The sequence below is a fragment of the Myotis yumanensis genome, unplaced genomic scaffold (genome assembly GCF_028538775.1).
Source record: "Myotis yumanensis isolate MYYU_CA2020_CCGP unplaced genomic scaffold, mMyoYum1.0.hap1 SCAF_1, whole genome shotgun sequence".
Lineage (NCBI taxonomy): Eukaryota > Metazoa > Chordata > Mammalia > Chiroptera > Vespertilionidae > Myotis > Myotis yumanensis.
Genome location: NW_027223752.1, coordinates 80,841,871 through 80,859,972, shown reverse-complemented (window position 1 = coordinate 80,859,972; position 18,102 = coordinate 80,841,871). Strand labels below are relative to the sequence as shown.

The following is an 18,102-nucleotide window of genomic DNA, read 5'->3' as shown; positions in this document are numbered from 1 at the left end:
ACGAAAGAGGGGAAACTGTGGGAGTTCCCAGTTAACAACGAAGCAGGTTTTGACGATGGTTTGGAATTTAATGAACATAACTTCTGGATAAATACCTTAAGGATTTTCCAACACAAAGACCAGTTCACTACTTCATGGAGCTGGCGACCTGTGTTCTTTCCAAAAACCCATATCTAAGTGTTAAACGGAAAGTGGGACACACTGAGTGGTTTAGAAATTATTTTAATGAAAGACAGGACAATCTAAAAGGAAGTCCGTATGTTCAATGGAAATCCATGGAAATAGTTTTCCTAGAATAAATAATAAATCTAAAGCATAGAGGGAATTTTGATATTTCTCAAGGCTCCTGCCTGGCCTTGGGGGACCTGATTGCATCCTGGCGAGGCAGGGAGGGACCCAGGACACGTGGAAGCCGTACTGCTTGGCCGCAGGGGACCGATTATGTCCCAGAAGGCGAGGCAGGGAGGAACCCAGAACACATGGAAGCCATTTCTTTTTTTTTTGATTGTGTAATTATTTATTACAAATAAACAGTGGTTTCACATCTGTGAAAAACGGGCCCTGTTTTTACATGTGTGTGCAGGTTCTGACATACAAGAAAGGGTCATGTGCTTAGTTCGTCCATGCAAAACTCACAGGTACATCACTAACTACTTTAAAAATAGAATGATCTCTTTTTGAACCAATCTGTTTAAATTCAGGATTAGTAAAACAGTATGGAACTAATGAAATACAGTGATAGGAATTAGGAAGTGTGACACTGATGGTTCTGGGCATGTGAAGGGTGAGGGACAGAAGGGTATACACAGTCTTCCCTTCAGTTCTGCCGGAGAGATGAGCTCCAAGGGCCCAAGCTGCTCCATGCCCAGAGGAGGTGGGTGTGGTCAGTGGCTCTGTTTCAGAACTTCTTGCCAAGCAGAGAGCTTACCCGACTCACAGGAACCTTTTTATTCCAGAAAACAGAAACAGCCAGTTTCCAATGGGCATGGGAAAACCAGTGTCCCCTCCTATGCATGGGTCCTGATGGGGTGGTGGGGGAGGTGGGCGAGGGGAGCAGTGCAGAGTTGTGAGGCAGCTGGAGTGGGAGTGGAAAGGCCATGAAATGTCCACAGTCCTGGCTGTGCCCAAGGCCTGGGCTGCTCCTCCAGGCCCTGGCTGAGGGATTAGGGCTGATTCTCTCAGGAAGGAATATTCCATGGGTGGAAGATTTACAGGCTCAGGGTGGGCCGTGTGTTAGTTGGGGCAAATCCCACAACATTCCTGCTGCCAAGCCCTCAAAGGAATGAGGCAGAGGCACCCCTCACCCCCGAGACCACTTTGTGGACATTTTAGCATCTACGTGATTTTTAATCCCTTCAGGGAGACTTTCTATCCTTCAGTCCCATCCCACCCCACTGTTGCTGTTTGTCTGCCAGCTGGGTATAGCATCAAGGGGAAGGGGGGTTTATATTTACTGAAAGACTACTGATCCTACTGGGAAACCAACCTGTTTACTGTACTGTTGTAAATATCATACCCTTTATATCCTGTATATTGGCTTCTTTTAAATAAAGTGAAATGTCTTAGAAAAGAAAAAAAGGCAAGGCAGGGCGGGACCAAGAAGACCCATATGGGGAGTGCCACTCAGCCAAAAGCTGGCTCATGGCTGGCCAGCGCAGTGGTGGTGGCAGGAGCCTCTCCCAACTCCGTGGCAGCACTAAGAATGTCCAACTAACGGTTTAGACCTGATCCGTTGGGGACCTAAGCCTTTAGTTGGACATCCCCCGAGGGCTCCCTGGCTGCCAGAAGGATGTCTGACTGCAAGGTTAGGCCTGATCCCCCAGGGAGTGGGCCTAAGTCAACAGGTGGACATCCCCCAAGGGGTCCTGGACTGTGACTGGGCACAGGCCAGGCTGAGGGACCCTACCACCGAGTGCACAAATTTTTATGCACCGGGCCTCTAGTTATTAATAATGAACTACAACGTTCACTAATGACTCATTGCTATCATCATGTTGCATTCATTTCCCTTATGTGCCTTACTCGAAGGCACACCATTTCTCTCCATTAATATTAGCAGAGAATATTTTAGCAGCTGATTTCCTGTCATTAGTTTTGGACTGACTTGTTTGGTGTGTGTAACAGGAAATCTTTTGCTTTCAGAGAACAAGAAAAATAGGTTTATTTGTGTTACGCTTATTAATTTGTGCAGTTATTCAGTGTCTGGTAAGTTAATGTTCAAGAAAAAATACGAATTTTTATTAAAATGTTCTATTACTTTATGTTAATGATTACTCATTTATTTCAGCCCTTTGTATTCAGCATGTCTCTATTACAATAAACCTACATTTCTATAAACATTAAAGCTTTTGTTCTTTTGCAGCCCACATAAATTTAAACCTTGTTTATTTGGCCTGTGTTAGCCTTTGAGTTTGACATGCTTGATGTAGAGTCTTCCTTCTTACCCAAACTGTTCAGGCACTCTACCCTCCTTCTCCAGATCTGGGAAGCCAGACAGCTAGAGACAGCTGTATACCTCTCCCACTTCCCCCAGGAGAGCTGCTGTTAGGAAATTTCTGGTCAAACCCAGACTCCTGGGAAGAGAGAGGACCTCCTTTTTCCTCCCTCTCCCTTGATTACATATTATGTGCTATTTGCTAATCTCCAAAGACTATTTGGTGAAATGGTCCCCAGAGAAATATAAAAACTTGGTTGGGGTTTGAGCATCAGGGTCTTAGTGGCTTTCCCTGCTACCCCTGTGAACCAGCAGAGAGATGAGATTCGCATGGCAAGAAAGGCCCCTATAGGCAGACTCATTCCCCCTAGCAATTTTGAAAAGAAGAGAGCTTGGGCCATTCCCACCATCCTCAGGGTGCCTTTGTTTTCCTCTGGACTGAAACTCAAATGCTCCTCCCACCCTTTTCACCTTGGAAGCCAAGCCCCTTTGTAATCTACATAAACTCCACTCCCCAGGGATCCTGTGACTGCAGAAACTGGCCTTCCACTTGCTCTTGCCTGAAATCCAAGCTAGAGTCCCAGGTAGGGGGCCCAAGAGGTGGTCTTAGGAGGAGCTTCTGCTTAAGGTTTGGAGAGGAGAGAGGGAGTGTGGGCAAGGCTAAACACTAAGATTGGGCTAAGCAAATGTAGCTGGGGACAGGGCTGGGATGGGAGCAAGCATTCTGGATGCAGAGAACACATAGGTCTGGAGAAGGAGCAGCCCCACGTGGGCAAGCATCTCTCTTTGGAATACAATGGCATCCCTTTATGATGCCAGTGCCAGGCACTGGGTTGAGTTTCCCTAGTGTTGTAGAACAACGAGCTCTTTCCGCCATGACCCTGTATGTCATGGCAGTAACTGCGATACAATTTGGCTCATGATTTAGACAAAAATATCTTCTATTGACCCACTAGAACACTGAGTACAACTGTATTTCAGATAAAAACCCTCCAGTATTCAAAAACAGGACCCCTGAGATTTTAGGTCACTTTGGAGGTCACACCCCGAAGGGAAGACCCGGCTCCCTGTCACTAGCAGGGGTCAAATTCTTTGGAGGTGTGTACATGTGTTGTATCACTTGGAAAATCTTGCAGGAAGAAGGGTGTCTTTCTGGCTGACCTGAAGGGAGACTGTAAGCCAGGGAGATCACAGGTGGCACCTGGGGTTCTCTTCTAACGTGATGTTTTTCCTCCTCTCTCCCTTCACTGGCTAGGCTCCTCCAGGGGACTGAGGCCACCATGGCTCAGGAGAAGTCCCTCATCCTGTTCCCACTGCTAGTCCTGGTGCTGTTAGTGCTGGGGTGGGTCCAGCCTTCCCTGGGCAAGGAATCACCAGCCATGATGTTCCAGCGGCAACACATGGACCCAGATGGCCCCAGCAGCAATTCCAACTACTGCAACCAAATGATGAGGCACCAGCTTATGACAGAGAGACGGTGCAAGCCAGTGAACACCTTCATTCATGAGCCTCTGGTAGATGTCCAGGCCATTTGCCTCCAGGGAAACATCATCTGCAAGAATGGGAAGCCCAACTGCCACAAGAGCAGCTCCAGCATGAAGATCACGGACTGTCGTGTGAAGAGCAACTCTGAGTACCCCTTCTGTGACTACGAGACCAGCCACAAAGAGAGGCACATCATCGTGGTCTGTGGGGGAAACCCGTATGTGCCCGTCCACTTTCATGCTTCAGTAGAGGTCTCCACCTGAGACCAGAGCAGTGAGATGCCCCACCTCATCGGGTCACCTGTCTCCCCTTCCTCCTTGCTAGCACTGAGGGAAATGACTCAAGTTAGGACTCCTATCCAACACTAAAGTGTTTCCCTGGCCTGAGACTTGGTCCTGCATGGTTTGAGGGTGAGGGGTGGGTTGTGAGGTGGGTCCTATGTGAACCATTTTACTGCTTCTTTCAATAAAACTCAGTTGCAACTACCTGGCTTCCTGAAGCTGTCTCCATTCAGGTTACTGTTAATGTGATTGCTTTCCTGCCAGAAGGTGAGAACTGTAAATCTGGTTAACTTTGGTGAGCAGCAAGTAGAATCATTAAATGCCTCCTCTCTGACTCTTGGCTTTTAGAGAATTCTTTTTGGAGATAATCCCTTTTCAAGTAGATTCCTTGATGCCAAACATAAAATTTTAAGTGTGGAGGAAAGACTATTCCATGATATGATTCCTGTCCTGTGAGCTGGACCTGGCCCAGAACAGAGATTGCTTCCCATAAATCCCCCTTAGAGACTGTCAGATCATAATTGATGTTCATTCTGACTCCTCCCCTGCCTCCAGTGACTTGTTCCTTCCCGAAATAGGCTATTGTCCTGATCTTGTCAAACATGTAAAGTGATTTTTGTACCTCGTAGCATTCACATATTATTATCCCAGATTACTCCCCACCCCTTTTAGCCTAAGTAAATTCATTGGCACCTGCCAGGTGTCCCAGGGATCCATTCTATCTCACAGCCACCCAAGATGGGCCTTGTATGTAAGTTTCCCTTAGTGAATTCTATTAATTACCAGACTGGAGTGACCAGCCTCTTTCATTGGTCTTTCCGTGCCCTCCCCTTAGTGAAGTAGGTTTTTAGTCCTGGGACCTTTCCCTGGGTCTGCATGTACTAACAAGTGTGGGCTGGTTAGATAGAAGGGTGCTGCAGAGGACACTCATGCTGGGTGAACCTACTAAAATCTCTGACACAGAAGGAAGGACAGTGTGACATCAGGAAGACCCTGCCCAGCTTCAGAGTGGGGAGGGGGAGGAGGGTATGAAATTATAATACTAAATTTTCTTTTCTCTTCTCTTTCTTTTTTCTTTCTGTTTGAGCGAGCTATTACTAAATTAGAAAATGACCATCTCTTACTTGGAAAATTGGAACTGTCTGTTTAGGAGCTAGAAGGGATTTTAGAAGGAAAAAAAGTAGATTTCAACTTGTGTACAAACTTTCATTCAACTGCTGTAGAAGAACTTCTAAACAATGATGTAGTTTCACAGTAGCCTCTACAGAAGGCTTGAGAGGAGTAAGGATGTACATGGCACCTCTGTCCTAATGTAACCCCTGCTTTCTATAGAGGAGCAACCTGAATCTCAGAAAGGTTAAGTGGCTTGCTCAGGGCTGCTGCTAGTTTGTGGCACAGCTGGGAGTATGTTTCCTTGCTTCCCAGTCATCCTTTCTGCCACCAGAGTCAACTCAAGAAAAAAATTCCGAGTCTTCCTGCTTCACTACATGCTGTGGACTTGTGGCTCTGCCTGAGCTGGCGGCTCTCACAGATTCCCAGGGTACTTGGCCTGTGGGTCTGTTTAGTTCTTGGCAAAGCTTCCTTACATTTCTTGGACAGACTCAGCTTCTGTCATCACTTAGTCATTTTATTTGTCCCTTTGTTTTACAGCTGTATCTGACTCTAGACAAGGTCATAGGGAGAGGAAGGCCCTACTTCCATCCAGTTTAACTACTTCTGTTATTGTCTTTATATACTACATTTAAAAATGATGGAAGTGGCTATATTTCTTCTGTAAACTGAATTCTTAGCCCTGGGAACTTCTGTATAAGTAGGAGGGTCTGTAGTTTAGAGCCGCCAGACATTCCTACATTTCTGGGGTAATGGGAGTCTCACTCCTTACCAGCGGTGAGGATGCAGGAGGGTGGAGGGTGAAGGGAGAGAAAGGAAACTTTAATTTTTTAGATTTGTTTCCTTTAGATATAATTTTTCTTAAGTTTATCTCACTCTTCTTCTTAAGCTTAAAACTCATCAGTTTTCTTCCTGCCAGTGCTAACATTTTAGTGGAGATTCTAAGAATGCTTACTTGGTGTTCTGCTGCATTTGTATCTGTACATCACCAGAGCTGGTTTCTGGGTCCTTGTACTTTCTGGGTATTAATTGAAAAAATAGAAAGCAAAAATGAGAAGCAATAAGCATTTTTTTTAAGATCCAAAGGAATTGCAATTCGGGAGAATAAATTCAGGCAGAAACTCAAATAGTGTTCTCCCTTTATAGGGGCTCAAGTTTTTATGGGAAAAAGGGAGAAAGATGAGGTAAGTTGTATTAAAGAAGTTTATTGGTGCTAGATGAGGTAGGGTTAGATTTGTCCTTCATGGGTTGGCTTGAGATTCACCTGAAATTGTATTTAATTTGTTGGATAGCAATCTGGTCATTCTCAAAGTCTAATTTCACCAGTCTTTACAAATAGGATAGTCTTGGCCTTCTTGGAATTATGGTGGTTTGGTTCAGCTTGTAAGATAAAGAAAAATAAGATGTTCAGAGCAGTTCTTCTGTAATGGCTACTTAGGCTCTCTTTTAACTCTATATCCAGTAGTTTGCTTTCTTTCATTTCTGTCATCTGTGACCTGTTTCTTTATTTCCGCATTTTGGCTGCTTCCCTGTGTTGATAGAGTGGCTTTCTGTGCTAGGTGTCCTATAAGGCAAAGTGGCTCAGCCTCCCCAATTACCTGAGGTGGATACTCTTGGTGCACCCCTTTGTGGGCTTTGTACACAGTCTTGTTGTAGTTAAGTCTTATTGTTGTAGGTATCACTGGGAGGAATTGACCTCCAGGCCAATTGGCTATGAGAATCAGCTGTGTCTACAGTGGGAGAACTTCTGTGCTGGAGACACCCTTCTGGGGCAAGACTTGCTTCAGTGGGGCTTTGGTGGTCACTGAGTCTTCCCCCTGGGTGTGACCCTTTTGGATCTGAGGAGTTATAATCTTGATGGTCCCACTCTGACCACTGGGTACACTGGCTCTTGGATCTCTAAGGAGGTGGTAATTTAGCCTCTGCCTGAGGCTACCCAGCAGGAGCTATGGAGAGATCTGCAGATTCCTCTTCTTTGTTTGGGGTTTGGAGGTGCCCAGATGAGGCCCAGCTATAAAGCAAGGCAAGCTGCTGTGGGGCCTTGGGCCTTCTTTTGGATGTTGTGGGTCTCTCTGACCCAGCTGCAGTTTGTTAGGTAATTTTAGATTGCAAAGGAATAGGTCATTCATATGCAAGAGCCTCTGTGCACAGCTTGGGTGGGGTGGGGGTTTCAGGGAATCAACAGGGTGGAGCAAATAGCTATGGATGATCTTCAGCCTTGCCTTAAGAAGCCCGGGGTCTCAGTGTCCCGCGGTAATCTCTGCAAGTACCTCTGAGAGAAAGCCACCCTGGAGTTCTGCCCAATGCCAGACAGTCCAGTTTCTGCCTGTATGAGTCTGGGTCCCCAGAGACTCACCCAGAACTGGAGTTCAGAGCAGTCAGGAGCTTGTGCCTCCTTCCCGATTGAAAAAGACAACCGTGTCCTCAGTTACCAGCTCTTTCCATGCACGTCTCCATACCTCTGCCCTTTACTTCTGCACCTCCTCTAAGTCTCAGTGTGCTTTTCTCTTTCCTTCTAGTTGTAGAATTTTCACTCAGCCAGCCTTCCTGTGGTTCTGGATGATGTCCATTTTGTCTTTTAGTTGAATTTATTTTTGGAAGCAAGAAACTTTATTTAAAAAAAACTGGAAAAAAATGCAGATTTGTGGATATAAAGAACATATAATTATATTTTCAAGAGTGTCCATGGAACATTATAATCATCAAATTAAGGTATTAACATTCTCTAACAAATATTAATTGAACTGAGGAAGAACAGTGGCAAGATTCTAATGGGGTGCCATCCAATAGAATTTTCTGTGGTGATAGAAATGTCCCAGTATCTCTGCGCTGTACATGTGGAATCCACTAGCCACATGAATATTCAGTGTGGCTATAATGCAAGATACGTTATAAGGACATGGATTTGTAGTATAACTTAGATTTAAATAGCAACATGTGATTAGTCGCTACCAACATAACATCGTGGTTCTAAACTAGCGGCTTCTTTGGGGCACTCCTCAGTTACTGCTGGGGGGCTGCTGCTGGGAAGAGAGGAACCTCTGAACAGATCTATTTGGCTACTTTAAACAAGATCTAAAATTTTACACAGCTTCTGGAGGTAGGGGTGGCATGAGAGGAGGACTCTCGGGGAGACCTGAGTATGCCCTTCCAACTCCTGGCTAATTCATGGGAGTAAGAGGCCTAGGGTTTGGTCACTCAGATGGGAGGAAACCCTCAGGCTTGGGCCCCCCTGGGCATCTGTGCATGGAAATCATCACTGTGGGGTCGCAGGGAGCTGGGGGCAGGGGAGGAAGACTCATTTCCACACAGGGTTTCCAGAGCCAGAGGAGGATTTAGGGGTGGAGAGGGTGGAAGGAGGGCCCAAGGGCCCTTTCTGGCTGCCTGCAGATGGAACAGGCTCTTTCTTTTTGGGGATTAAGATCTTGTTCTTGCTCTTGAACACTTTGCTGGGATCCAGCTTGTTCACAAAGGATTCAGTCTCTTCAGTGAGCAGGCTCATGTTGTAGGTGATGGGCTTATACATGTTGAACCATTGCTTGGCCTGTGGGCTGATGCCATAGCTGGTGAAGGCGTAATGCCACTGGAGCAGGCCCAGGTGCATGAGGAGCAGGCGGTAATAGGCAGTAAAGGTATCTGTGAGGAAATGCCAGTACAGTGCTCTGTCCAGGAACCAGATCTCAGTGTCTTGTGCTAATGCTGGTTTCCCTTTTTTGTGGATGAGGCAAACCTTCCCATTCCTGTTGCAAAGGTCCAACTCAAATATCACAGTGTGAGAGTCAAAGTGGGGCTTCTCTGGCTGGTTCTCAATGGCTTTTTGTGTATTGTCCTCCAGGTCAGCCAGAGTTGGTGCATTAGGAAGTGAGTGCATGGAAGACTGGCTGAGTTGAGTCAGTTTTGTGATACTATTAATTGCCATGTTGCCCAATGGGATGGTGTGCTCATCCAGCTTCACACTCCATGTCATGTGGAAGCCATTGGTCACCAGGTAAAAATTCTTGACATCCTCAGGCAGCACAGTTATTTTTTTGTTCCCATGAAGAAATCATATGATGTTCAGCAGGTGCCTTTTCTATGATGGTCACCTCTGTCACACCTGGGGATGATTCCAGGATGCGGGTGACCCCCAGGGTCAGCTTCTCCAGGTGCGGCTTGCAGGAGCCTGCGGGCTGGGCCTGGGCTGCGGCTCCTCCATGGCTCTCGAGCCCGGCTCGTGTGCACGATCCGGCAGGGGGGGGTTGGGGGGGCCGGGCCATCGAGCCGGTAGCCACAGGGCCGGGCTCCGCCCCCGCACCTCGGCCATCGCTTCACGGCATGCCGGGAGTTGTAGCCCTTGGCGCTGAGGCTGTTCCCAGGCGCTTGTTCCGGTGGCCCTGACTAGAGTTGCACTCCTTTTAGTTGTATTTTTGAAGTGGTTGTGCGAGTCAGCAATTTCAGGTGTTTACCTATGCTGCCATCTTGGTTTCTCCCTTAGGCTCTATTTTAATATGGCTCCACTCATGTAATCTTTCACCTGGGTCATGAGACCACTGGGACCTCCATCTGTGGAATAAAGTGCTAGGTGACAACAGATGGTCCAGGTTCAGACTTGCACAGCCAGGGTGCCAATGGGAAAGAAAGTGGTCTGAATAGGTGGAGACTGGGAGAAGGTGGAGTCCTGTCCTGGTGGGGTCAGGCACAACAAGAGAAACAGTCATCAGGCGATAAATCAGAGGTCTCTGTTCTGTGGGGAGACTTATTGCTACCCCACAAAAAAAGGAGTACTATCTAGCCCACTTATGGCGAACCTATGACACGAACTCATTTTTTGGTTGATTTTTGTTAAATGGAATTTAAATATATAAAATAAATATCAAAAATATAAATCTTTGTTTTACTATGGTTGCAAATATAAAAAAATTTCTATGTGTGACATGGCATCAGAGTTAAGTTAGGGTTTTTTAAAATGCTGACACACCAAGCTCAAAAGGTTCACCATCACTGATCTAGTCCCTTCTGATTAACATGGCAGAATTACACCCCAATCCTTTCAGGGTTGTGATCTCTACTGATTGATTAGTGCTAGGAGGTAGGGCATCATTAGTGATTACATCTGGTTTGGCTAAGAAAGAATTCAGAGCCAAGAACTCAAATACAGCAAAAGTTAGAAGAAGTGAGCCTGCTGAACTGCTTGACTTAAGAAACAAATTACAGAGGCAAAAGAATGACTTTTGGAGTTTAGGAGAAAGAAAGCAAAGATAATGCACCCGAGGGAAGATGGGGAAAGGCACAGGCATGCTAGAGAGAGTGTGCCTGGGGACAAAAGGTGCAGAAAGGTGTGGGTGTACTCAAGAGAGGGAGAGCACCTGCTGGGTTCTTCTTTTATTTGTTTTCTAAAGGTGGGGATTTTAGGGGAGTTCTCAGGGATGGATCTCGATAGAATATGCATCAGCTTCCAAAAGTGTGTCCATTCAGGGTTGTGATCTCTACTGACTGTTTAGTGCTAGGGTAGGAGATCATTAGTAATTAAATCTGGTCCCAAACTCAGCCATGTCATTTCTTCATCTGGTTTTGCTGCTTTTCTGGGCCTGGAGCTGAAACTCAACTGAGGCCTAGCTGTTATCTCTAGTCTGACCAAAACGCTCTCTGTGGTCAACAGATCCAAGGTTTTGTTCATAAGATTATTTTATGCGGGTCAGAACCTCATTTTTCTGGGGGTTTAATGCTTCAGAGAATGGTCATGCAAGGGCTTGTACGGGAGTTGTATGATTCTATTCTCTGGCCCCTTGTTCCTCTTAAAAAGGGGATCTAAATTGCATGATTAATGATATAAAAGGTCAAAGGGTCTAAACTGCATGACTAGTGACATGCTAGGGAGGAAAGGTCACCTTGGGAGTATGATGCAAGCCTATAATACTTGTTTTCTCTAGTTTTGTTCCTTGTTAGGCACCCAGGAATTTCCACTCAGGACTTTGGTTCCTGCTCTGCTCATGCCTGTCTAGATGCCTACTCTGTTACCAGAAGACTAACCCAGGCAGATTAACCTTAAAATGGAGGTACTAACATGGGTATCTGCTTGAAGGCAGAGATAATCATGTCCAATGAAGAATAATATTAATTTTCAGAAGATTCTTTAAACCAAACAAGCTTCAATAATTCTACATTCTCAGTACACAGATAAACACATATTAGTGTCCCAGCTCTTCCTTACCCTTGCAGCTTTAAGTGTATCTGATATTGTAGGCAGTTACACAGATATGACCAGAGTAGAAACTACAGGCCAGATACAGAAGGTTACCAGGATAGACAGTCCCGGGTGCCTAGCAATGGGGGAAACTTCGTAAGCAAGTATTGTATGGTGGGACTTCACCCCCAAGGTGACCTTTCCTCCCCTAGCAGATCACTGGTCATACAGTTTATATGCCTTGACCTTTCATATCGCTGGTCATGCAGTTCAGATTCTCCCCTGAACTTTCGTTCCTTGGAATGTTGCTAGTCATGTGTGAGACACCCTTAGAGGAGGTACAAGGGGGCCAGAAAATAGCATCATACAACTCTCATGCAAGCCCTAGCATGACCATTCCCTTAAGTATTAAGCTCCCAGGACAATAGGTTCTGACCCGAATCAAATAATCTTAAAAACAAAGCCTTGGATCTGTTGACCACAGACAGAGTTTTGTTCAAACTAGAGATAACATCCAGGCCTCAGATGTGTTTCAGCTCCAGGCCCAGAAAAGCAGCAAAACCAGATAAAGCAATGACATGGCTGGCTTTGGAACCAGATCCTTCCCTGAGATCTCTCCTAAAATCCATGCCTTTGGGAAATAGATGCCCTCAAGATGAAGGACCAGGTCTCTCTCTCTCTCTCTCTGTCTCTCTGTCTCTCTGTCTCTCTGTCTCTCTGTCTCTCTCTCTCTCTCCTATACTTCTCCCTATCCCTTTCTTCCCTCAGGTGCACACTCTCTCTCTAGAGCAGTGGTTCTCAACCTTGGCTGCACATTAAAATCACCTGGGAATCTTTTTGAAATCCTGATTTCTGGGCCTCATCCTCCAGAAATTCTGTTTCTTAGTTATGGGGTGGGGCCACAACATTAGCAACAAAGAAACAGAATTTCCGGAGGATGAGGCCCAGAAATCAGGATTTTAAAAAGATTCCCAGCCCTAACTGGTTTGGCTCAGTGGACAGAGCATCGGCCTGCAGACTGAAGGGTCCCAGGTTCGATTCCGGTCAAGGGCATATACCTTGGTTGTGGGCACATCCCCAGTAGGAGATGTGTGGGAGGCAGCTGATTGAGGTTTCTCTATCTTTGAGGTTTCTAATTCGCTATCCCTCTTCCTTCCACTCTGTAAAAAAAATCAATAAAATATATGTATATAAAAGATTCCCAGGTGAGTCTAATGTGCAGCCAAGGTTGAGAACCACTGCTCTAGAGCATGCCCAAACTTTTCTTTCCCTCTTTCTTCCCTCAGGTGCATTATCTTTGCTTTCTTTCACCTAAGCTCCAAGGGCCCTTGTTTGCCTCTTGTAACTTGCTTCCTGAGTCTGTGCAGTCTAGCTGGCTCACTTCTTCCATGGATTATTTCTTCTACTCCTGTGACTTCCTAAATAAACTTTTGCTTGTACTGGAGTTCCTTGGCTCTAAATTTTTTTCTTAGCCCAAGTCAAGGATCAAGGTGAAACATCTGGTGTCCTCCACTGATTACATATGCAGAAAATCATACTGTGTTCTGCCTCTCTCTGTGGTAAATTCTTCCTTCAGTTCCATCAGAAAATTGTCCCCCAGTCTAGTATTAAATCCACAATTAAAATGAGTCCTTCAATTAACAGTAAGTGGTCATCGTATCAGACTCCTTTCCAAGAGCTGCCTCATCAGTATTTGCATGTTGAGCTTTCTCTCTGTGAAGTGAAGGCCTGCTCCCAAACCCCATGCTTGCCTTCTTAGTCTGATTCAGGCCTCACAGAGCAAGTGGGATCACTAGGGGCTCTGGATCTATTCACTCATGGTAGAAAGCACTTTAATATTGTTTTTTTTGGATTTGATATAGCTCTCCACATTTATGATGGAGATCCTACCTAGAAGTTTTGTTGCCTGTACAAGGTTTGTGTGCCCAATGCTTAAAAAAACACAAAAGAACAATATTTAAAACATCAGAGTTTGAAGTAAGCAAATATTCATTGACCAAGAAGATCCAGCTCAAGAAGATGGAGGGGGAGGGGTGCCTTATAGCGTCCACAATTCCATGTTAAGAGAACGCAGATTTCAGGTTTATTTATGTCAAGGAAAGGGAAGGATGGGGAGGTGGGTAGGATATTAGGTAGTTAGGCATGACCAGGGTCCAAGAAAGAGCAAGAAATTTCTAAATTATTTTGTTCCTATCTGTCCCCTGACCCCAGCTGAACTGAGTCTAGTCTGGAGACTCCTGTAAATCTTTGATGAACTGTCATTACTTTGTATATATATCCCCACCTCTTTGGAAAAGGCTCCTTCTGACAAGTGGCTGCTCTTATAAAAGCTCAAACCTTAAGCAGAATTCCACCAGTTATTTAGCATATCTATAGTGGGAGATATTAGCTGGAAGGCCATGGGAGAAATTCGGATTAAAATTAAGATATCAGAGAGAGTAAGCATTTCACTGTTTCAGGTACAAAATGAAAGAGTACCTCTTGAAGACTAGACAGTGGCACGCCTGGAAGCATCTCAACACTGTTTCCCAGGAGACACTTTCTGGGGGACAAATCATTCAGTGAGTTCACATGTACTTTGTGTTTCTTTGTGGTTTGCAGTAAGTGTAGATGGAAAGGTGTTTTCTCACCTTCCTCTCTCCAATTCTTATTGGGCCGAGCCAGCTCAGTCAAGGGTTCACAAGCCTGAGTGAGGGTGGCGAATGGATGAAGAAATGACAGACAAGGAGAATAAGCTGGGTCTAGGTCAGCGGTTCTTAACCTGTGGGTCACGACCCGTTTGGCAGTTGAATGACCCTTTCACAGGGGTCGCCTAAGACCATCCTGCATATCAGATATTTACATTACGATTCATAAGAGTAGCAACATTTGCCTAACCGGTTTGGCTCAGTGGATAGAGCATCGGCCTGCAGACTGAAGGGCCCCAGGTTCAATTCCAGTCAAGGGCATGTACCTTGGTTTCGGGCACCTCCCTAGTAAGGAGTGTGCAGGAAGCAGCTGAATCGATGTTTCTCTCTCATTGATGTTTCTAACTCTCTCTCCCTCTCCCTTCCTCTCTGTAAAAAATCAATAAAATATATTTTAAAAAAAAGAGTAGCAACATTACAGTTATGAAGTAGCAATGAAAATAATTTTATGGTTGGGTCACAACATGAGGAACTGTATTTAAAGAGCCAGAAGGTTGAGAATCACTGGTCTAGGTGGATCTTCCTATGCCTGGCTGAGGCCACAGAGAGAGATCCAGAAGCAAGCTGAGCCTTTATTTTATAGTCAGAGGTAAACAAGGTAGTGGTCACCATAGTTACAAAGTTCTTGTGAGTTTCACTTGTTTTGGCAGCACTTGCTACTTCTCCCTCAGCCCATTAGCTTCCCAGGTAAGATCTAGGGAGTGTCATAAGGTCAAGCCTAATTATGCTAAGGGGACTGTGCCCTCTAAGCTGGGACTTGTTTGTGGCTTTGCCAACAGGTCAGTCCGAGGCTTAACCCTATAGCCGCGCCCTATAGCTTATCTTCTTTCTCACTCCCTTACTGATCTTAATGAACAATTAACAACAAATAAGGCCTCATTTACTGTTACCTATGTGGATGAAAGGAGCCACATGCTACCCTGACAAGCTCAGGGGAGGCCTGCGTGGCAGTCTTGCAAACTCAGAGACCTAAAAAACCCACAAAAGATGGTCTGAAAATGAAATATTTAGCTACAAAGTGGTTATGGTGGGTAGTTATGTCCTAGGCCAGTATTTTCCCTGACAAAGATCAACTTAGATCTTTACTGAGCCCATTTACCTTTTTGCCTCTAAGATAACATATGTGTGAGATGCCTGGGTAACTTATAACTTCCTTTCCCCCCAGACCTCTCAGGGCATAACAAATGGCACCAGGACATTCCCTCATTGTTATTGTTGTCAAGTTGATTGTCAACTGTTAATTATGTTAAACTATCCTGTATTCATCTATATAAAAGAAACATATGTCCATCATTTCACTTTTTACTCTATCCCAGAGGTTTCCCTGCTTTGCTTTATCCCACCTCCTTAATCAATCATCAATGAATTTCACGTAACCCATCTACGTCCCTTTCCTTTGATTGCAATGTATAAATACCGATGTAACCCGCCATTCTCTGGAGCATTATCTCAATCTGTTGAGGTTCTGCTTCCCAGCATATGTCGATAGTTTGGTTCAAATAAACCACAAAATTCTTTATATGCTTTCTACGTTAACACCTATCTTAAAAGCCAGGTTCTTGAGTCTCCATATCATAGAAATAAGCACTGGATTCTGTACAAGATCAGGCACATGTATTTTTTGCAGACAGCTTGTACACAAGGGAGCAACCAGAAAAGGGAAGTGAGCTCTCTGAGAGGTTCTTGTGGATGGCTTATATAGGGGCCTTGGTGTGGATGTAGGAATTGGAAATGGGATGAGATCAGTTGTCCCATGATCCATAGTCACTTGGTAGTAGCCGATTCTGGGGAACCACAAGTTTTCCATGGTCCGTGGGCCACTTGGAGGGCCTGTAAAATAATGCTTGCATAAATATTCTAGTTACTGATGTAGGCTATGGGTCCAAGGACCTGACAGTCTGAGATTCACCTTGGGTGCTTGACTTCACACAGGAAAGAATTCAAACACAAGCCAGCATAGAGTTTAAAGTGAAAGTGAGTTTATTGGTGAAGCCATGAGACAGAATGGGTACTCCACAGACACAACAGCCCTCTTTAGAAGAATTGCTTCCTTTATTGAGGTTCATTAAATCAGGGATTGGGTATTTAATAAGAGGGGGTATATTCAGGATCTTTTGGGGAAAGGGATGGGGATTTCTCAGAGGAGCTCTGTCAGACATTTTGTGTTCTTTTATGGGCTTTCCATGACTGATCAGGGCTGCTCAGGTTGTGTTGTTTAGCATGCTAATGTAGTAAAATGATTGCATAATGAGGGCAGGGTTTATGGTTTGGTGAAACTAGTCACCAAGTTGTGATACCATTGACATAATCTGGTTATTATGTAACAGAAAGGGAGTAAAGGGAAGACTAGATTATATAGGCATGCCCTTTATACAGCCTTGGTAGATAGCTGTAATTCTCCAAGTCTGTTCCCCATAGATCAATGGGGGAAGGGACTTGACAAAGGCTGTTTGGACACATGCCCAGTAAGGTCTGAGTGATATGGAAGGTGCTTATCTGTCAGTAACACCTGGGAACAAGTCAGGGGCCACAATAGGCATGGCCACTGTAAGTGGGAGAAACTTGAATATTTAAACTCCTGGACAAAGGATCCCTCTCTCTTGTCCCTTGGCCCTTGGTCCTCTTGCTTTCTTGGTACTCCTGTTGCACGGGGTGTGTTCTCCTGCATTCCTCCATGTGTCTCATGGCCATGTGGACTCCACACAATAAATTAATCAACTAAATCTCCTTGATCCTGAACTGTGCCTGGCTGCAACATGGAACAGAGGCTCTGAACACTGGCCCTGCTTTTGGCTCTGCTGGACCACCAGCTACACCTCTTTCAGGATTGTGTGAAGTACTTTCATGGTACTTTGCAACCTGAGACATATAATTCCAATAAACACAACTCATCCTCCTATGGGAGTCTCAGGAAATTCATTTTTTGAAGTTGTAGCAAGAGCCACCCCATGCCCACTAGTGTCAGGGAAATCTTACCCACTCATTTCTCCCACGACAGTTGGATTAAGCTGGTCTTTGTTGGTTTTAAGCCACAAATTTGGTGGAAGGTGGTCTTACTATCCTCTTGACAGTTCTATAGCTTTTATCTATTATAGTTGTTTTGCCAAATACCCTCTCTCGTTAACATTTAATTGACAAAACATCTATTTTGCAGAACATGATGTTAAAAAAGGATTTAGCTACCTTTTTGGGATATTGATTTTAAGATGTTTATTACAAAACAAAAGACTTGGAAAGGGCCTTTGACCCTTTTCCTTTCCCATCCCAAAAGATTCAGACTGAGGACTTGGACTCATTTCCATTGAGTGTGGTAAACAAGAGGGCTTCAAACAAGGACCTGTCAGTCAGATACCCCTGTGTCTCCCTGTTTCTGAGTCGCCTCACAAGGATTTTTCTGCCCTGTGTGTTCTGTTCTTCCTCACTACCTATAGATCGCCCATTCTCACTCCTGAAATCTGATATCCTATACATTCACAATGTTACTTCACTGTCTTTGAACATTTTATGCCTATGTGAATTCCCCATGTACATGCATTAAACTTTGATTTTCTCCTGTTATCTATCTCTGTTTATTTGGTTATTAGTACAGCTAGAAGAACTTAGAAAGCGAGAGGAAGAGTATTAATATTTTTTTTACGCCCCCACTATTTGGCGAGCCAGCTAGGAGAATACTGGCTGGGACACTGCTGGTTCCTGGACTGCTTCTGCAGCTGACAGATTATGGATGTCTTACCACAGCTGGCAGAGGTGGTTAGCATTTTAGCCTGTCAGCCTCTCTGATCTCTTGTCTGCAGGGTCCAGTGGAAATTAGAAGTGGTGAAACTCTCTCTTCTAAATTAGATTGGCAGGAGAAAATATTTGTGGATCTAGACTCTTGGGCCTAGTGACTCTTGGGGTTTTTAAATTAAATATTATTTTTTTAATTGATCCTTTTCTCACTGA

At 44.9% G+C, this 18,102-nt stretch overlaps 1 protein-coding gene and 1 pseudogene across 1 annotated transcript; one reads left to right on the top strand and one right to left on the bottom strand.

Annotated features, from left to right (window-relative positions):
* The first annotated feature begins 2,929 nt into the window (after window positions 1–2,929).
* Window positions 2,930–4,254, top strand: RNASE1 (ribonuclease A family member 1, pancreatic). Its single transcript, XM_070406264.1, has 2 exons — window positions 2,930–3,018; window positions 3,686–4,254. Exon 2 carries the CDS (start codon window positions 3,715–3,717, stop codon window positions 4,180–4,182), a length of 468 nt encoding a protein of 155 aa, XP_070262365.1. The 5' UTR covers window positions 2,930–3,018; window positions 3,686–3,714; the 3' UTR covers window positions 4,183–4,254.
* A 4,354-nt stretch (window positions 4,255–8,608) lies between these two features.
* LOC139003864 (tubulin polyglutamylase complex subunit 2 pseudogene) lies at window positions 8,609–9,511 on the bottom strand (annotated as a pseudogene).
* Between the last annotated feature and the right edge of the window lie 8,591 nt (window positions 9,512–18,102).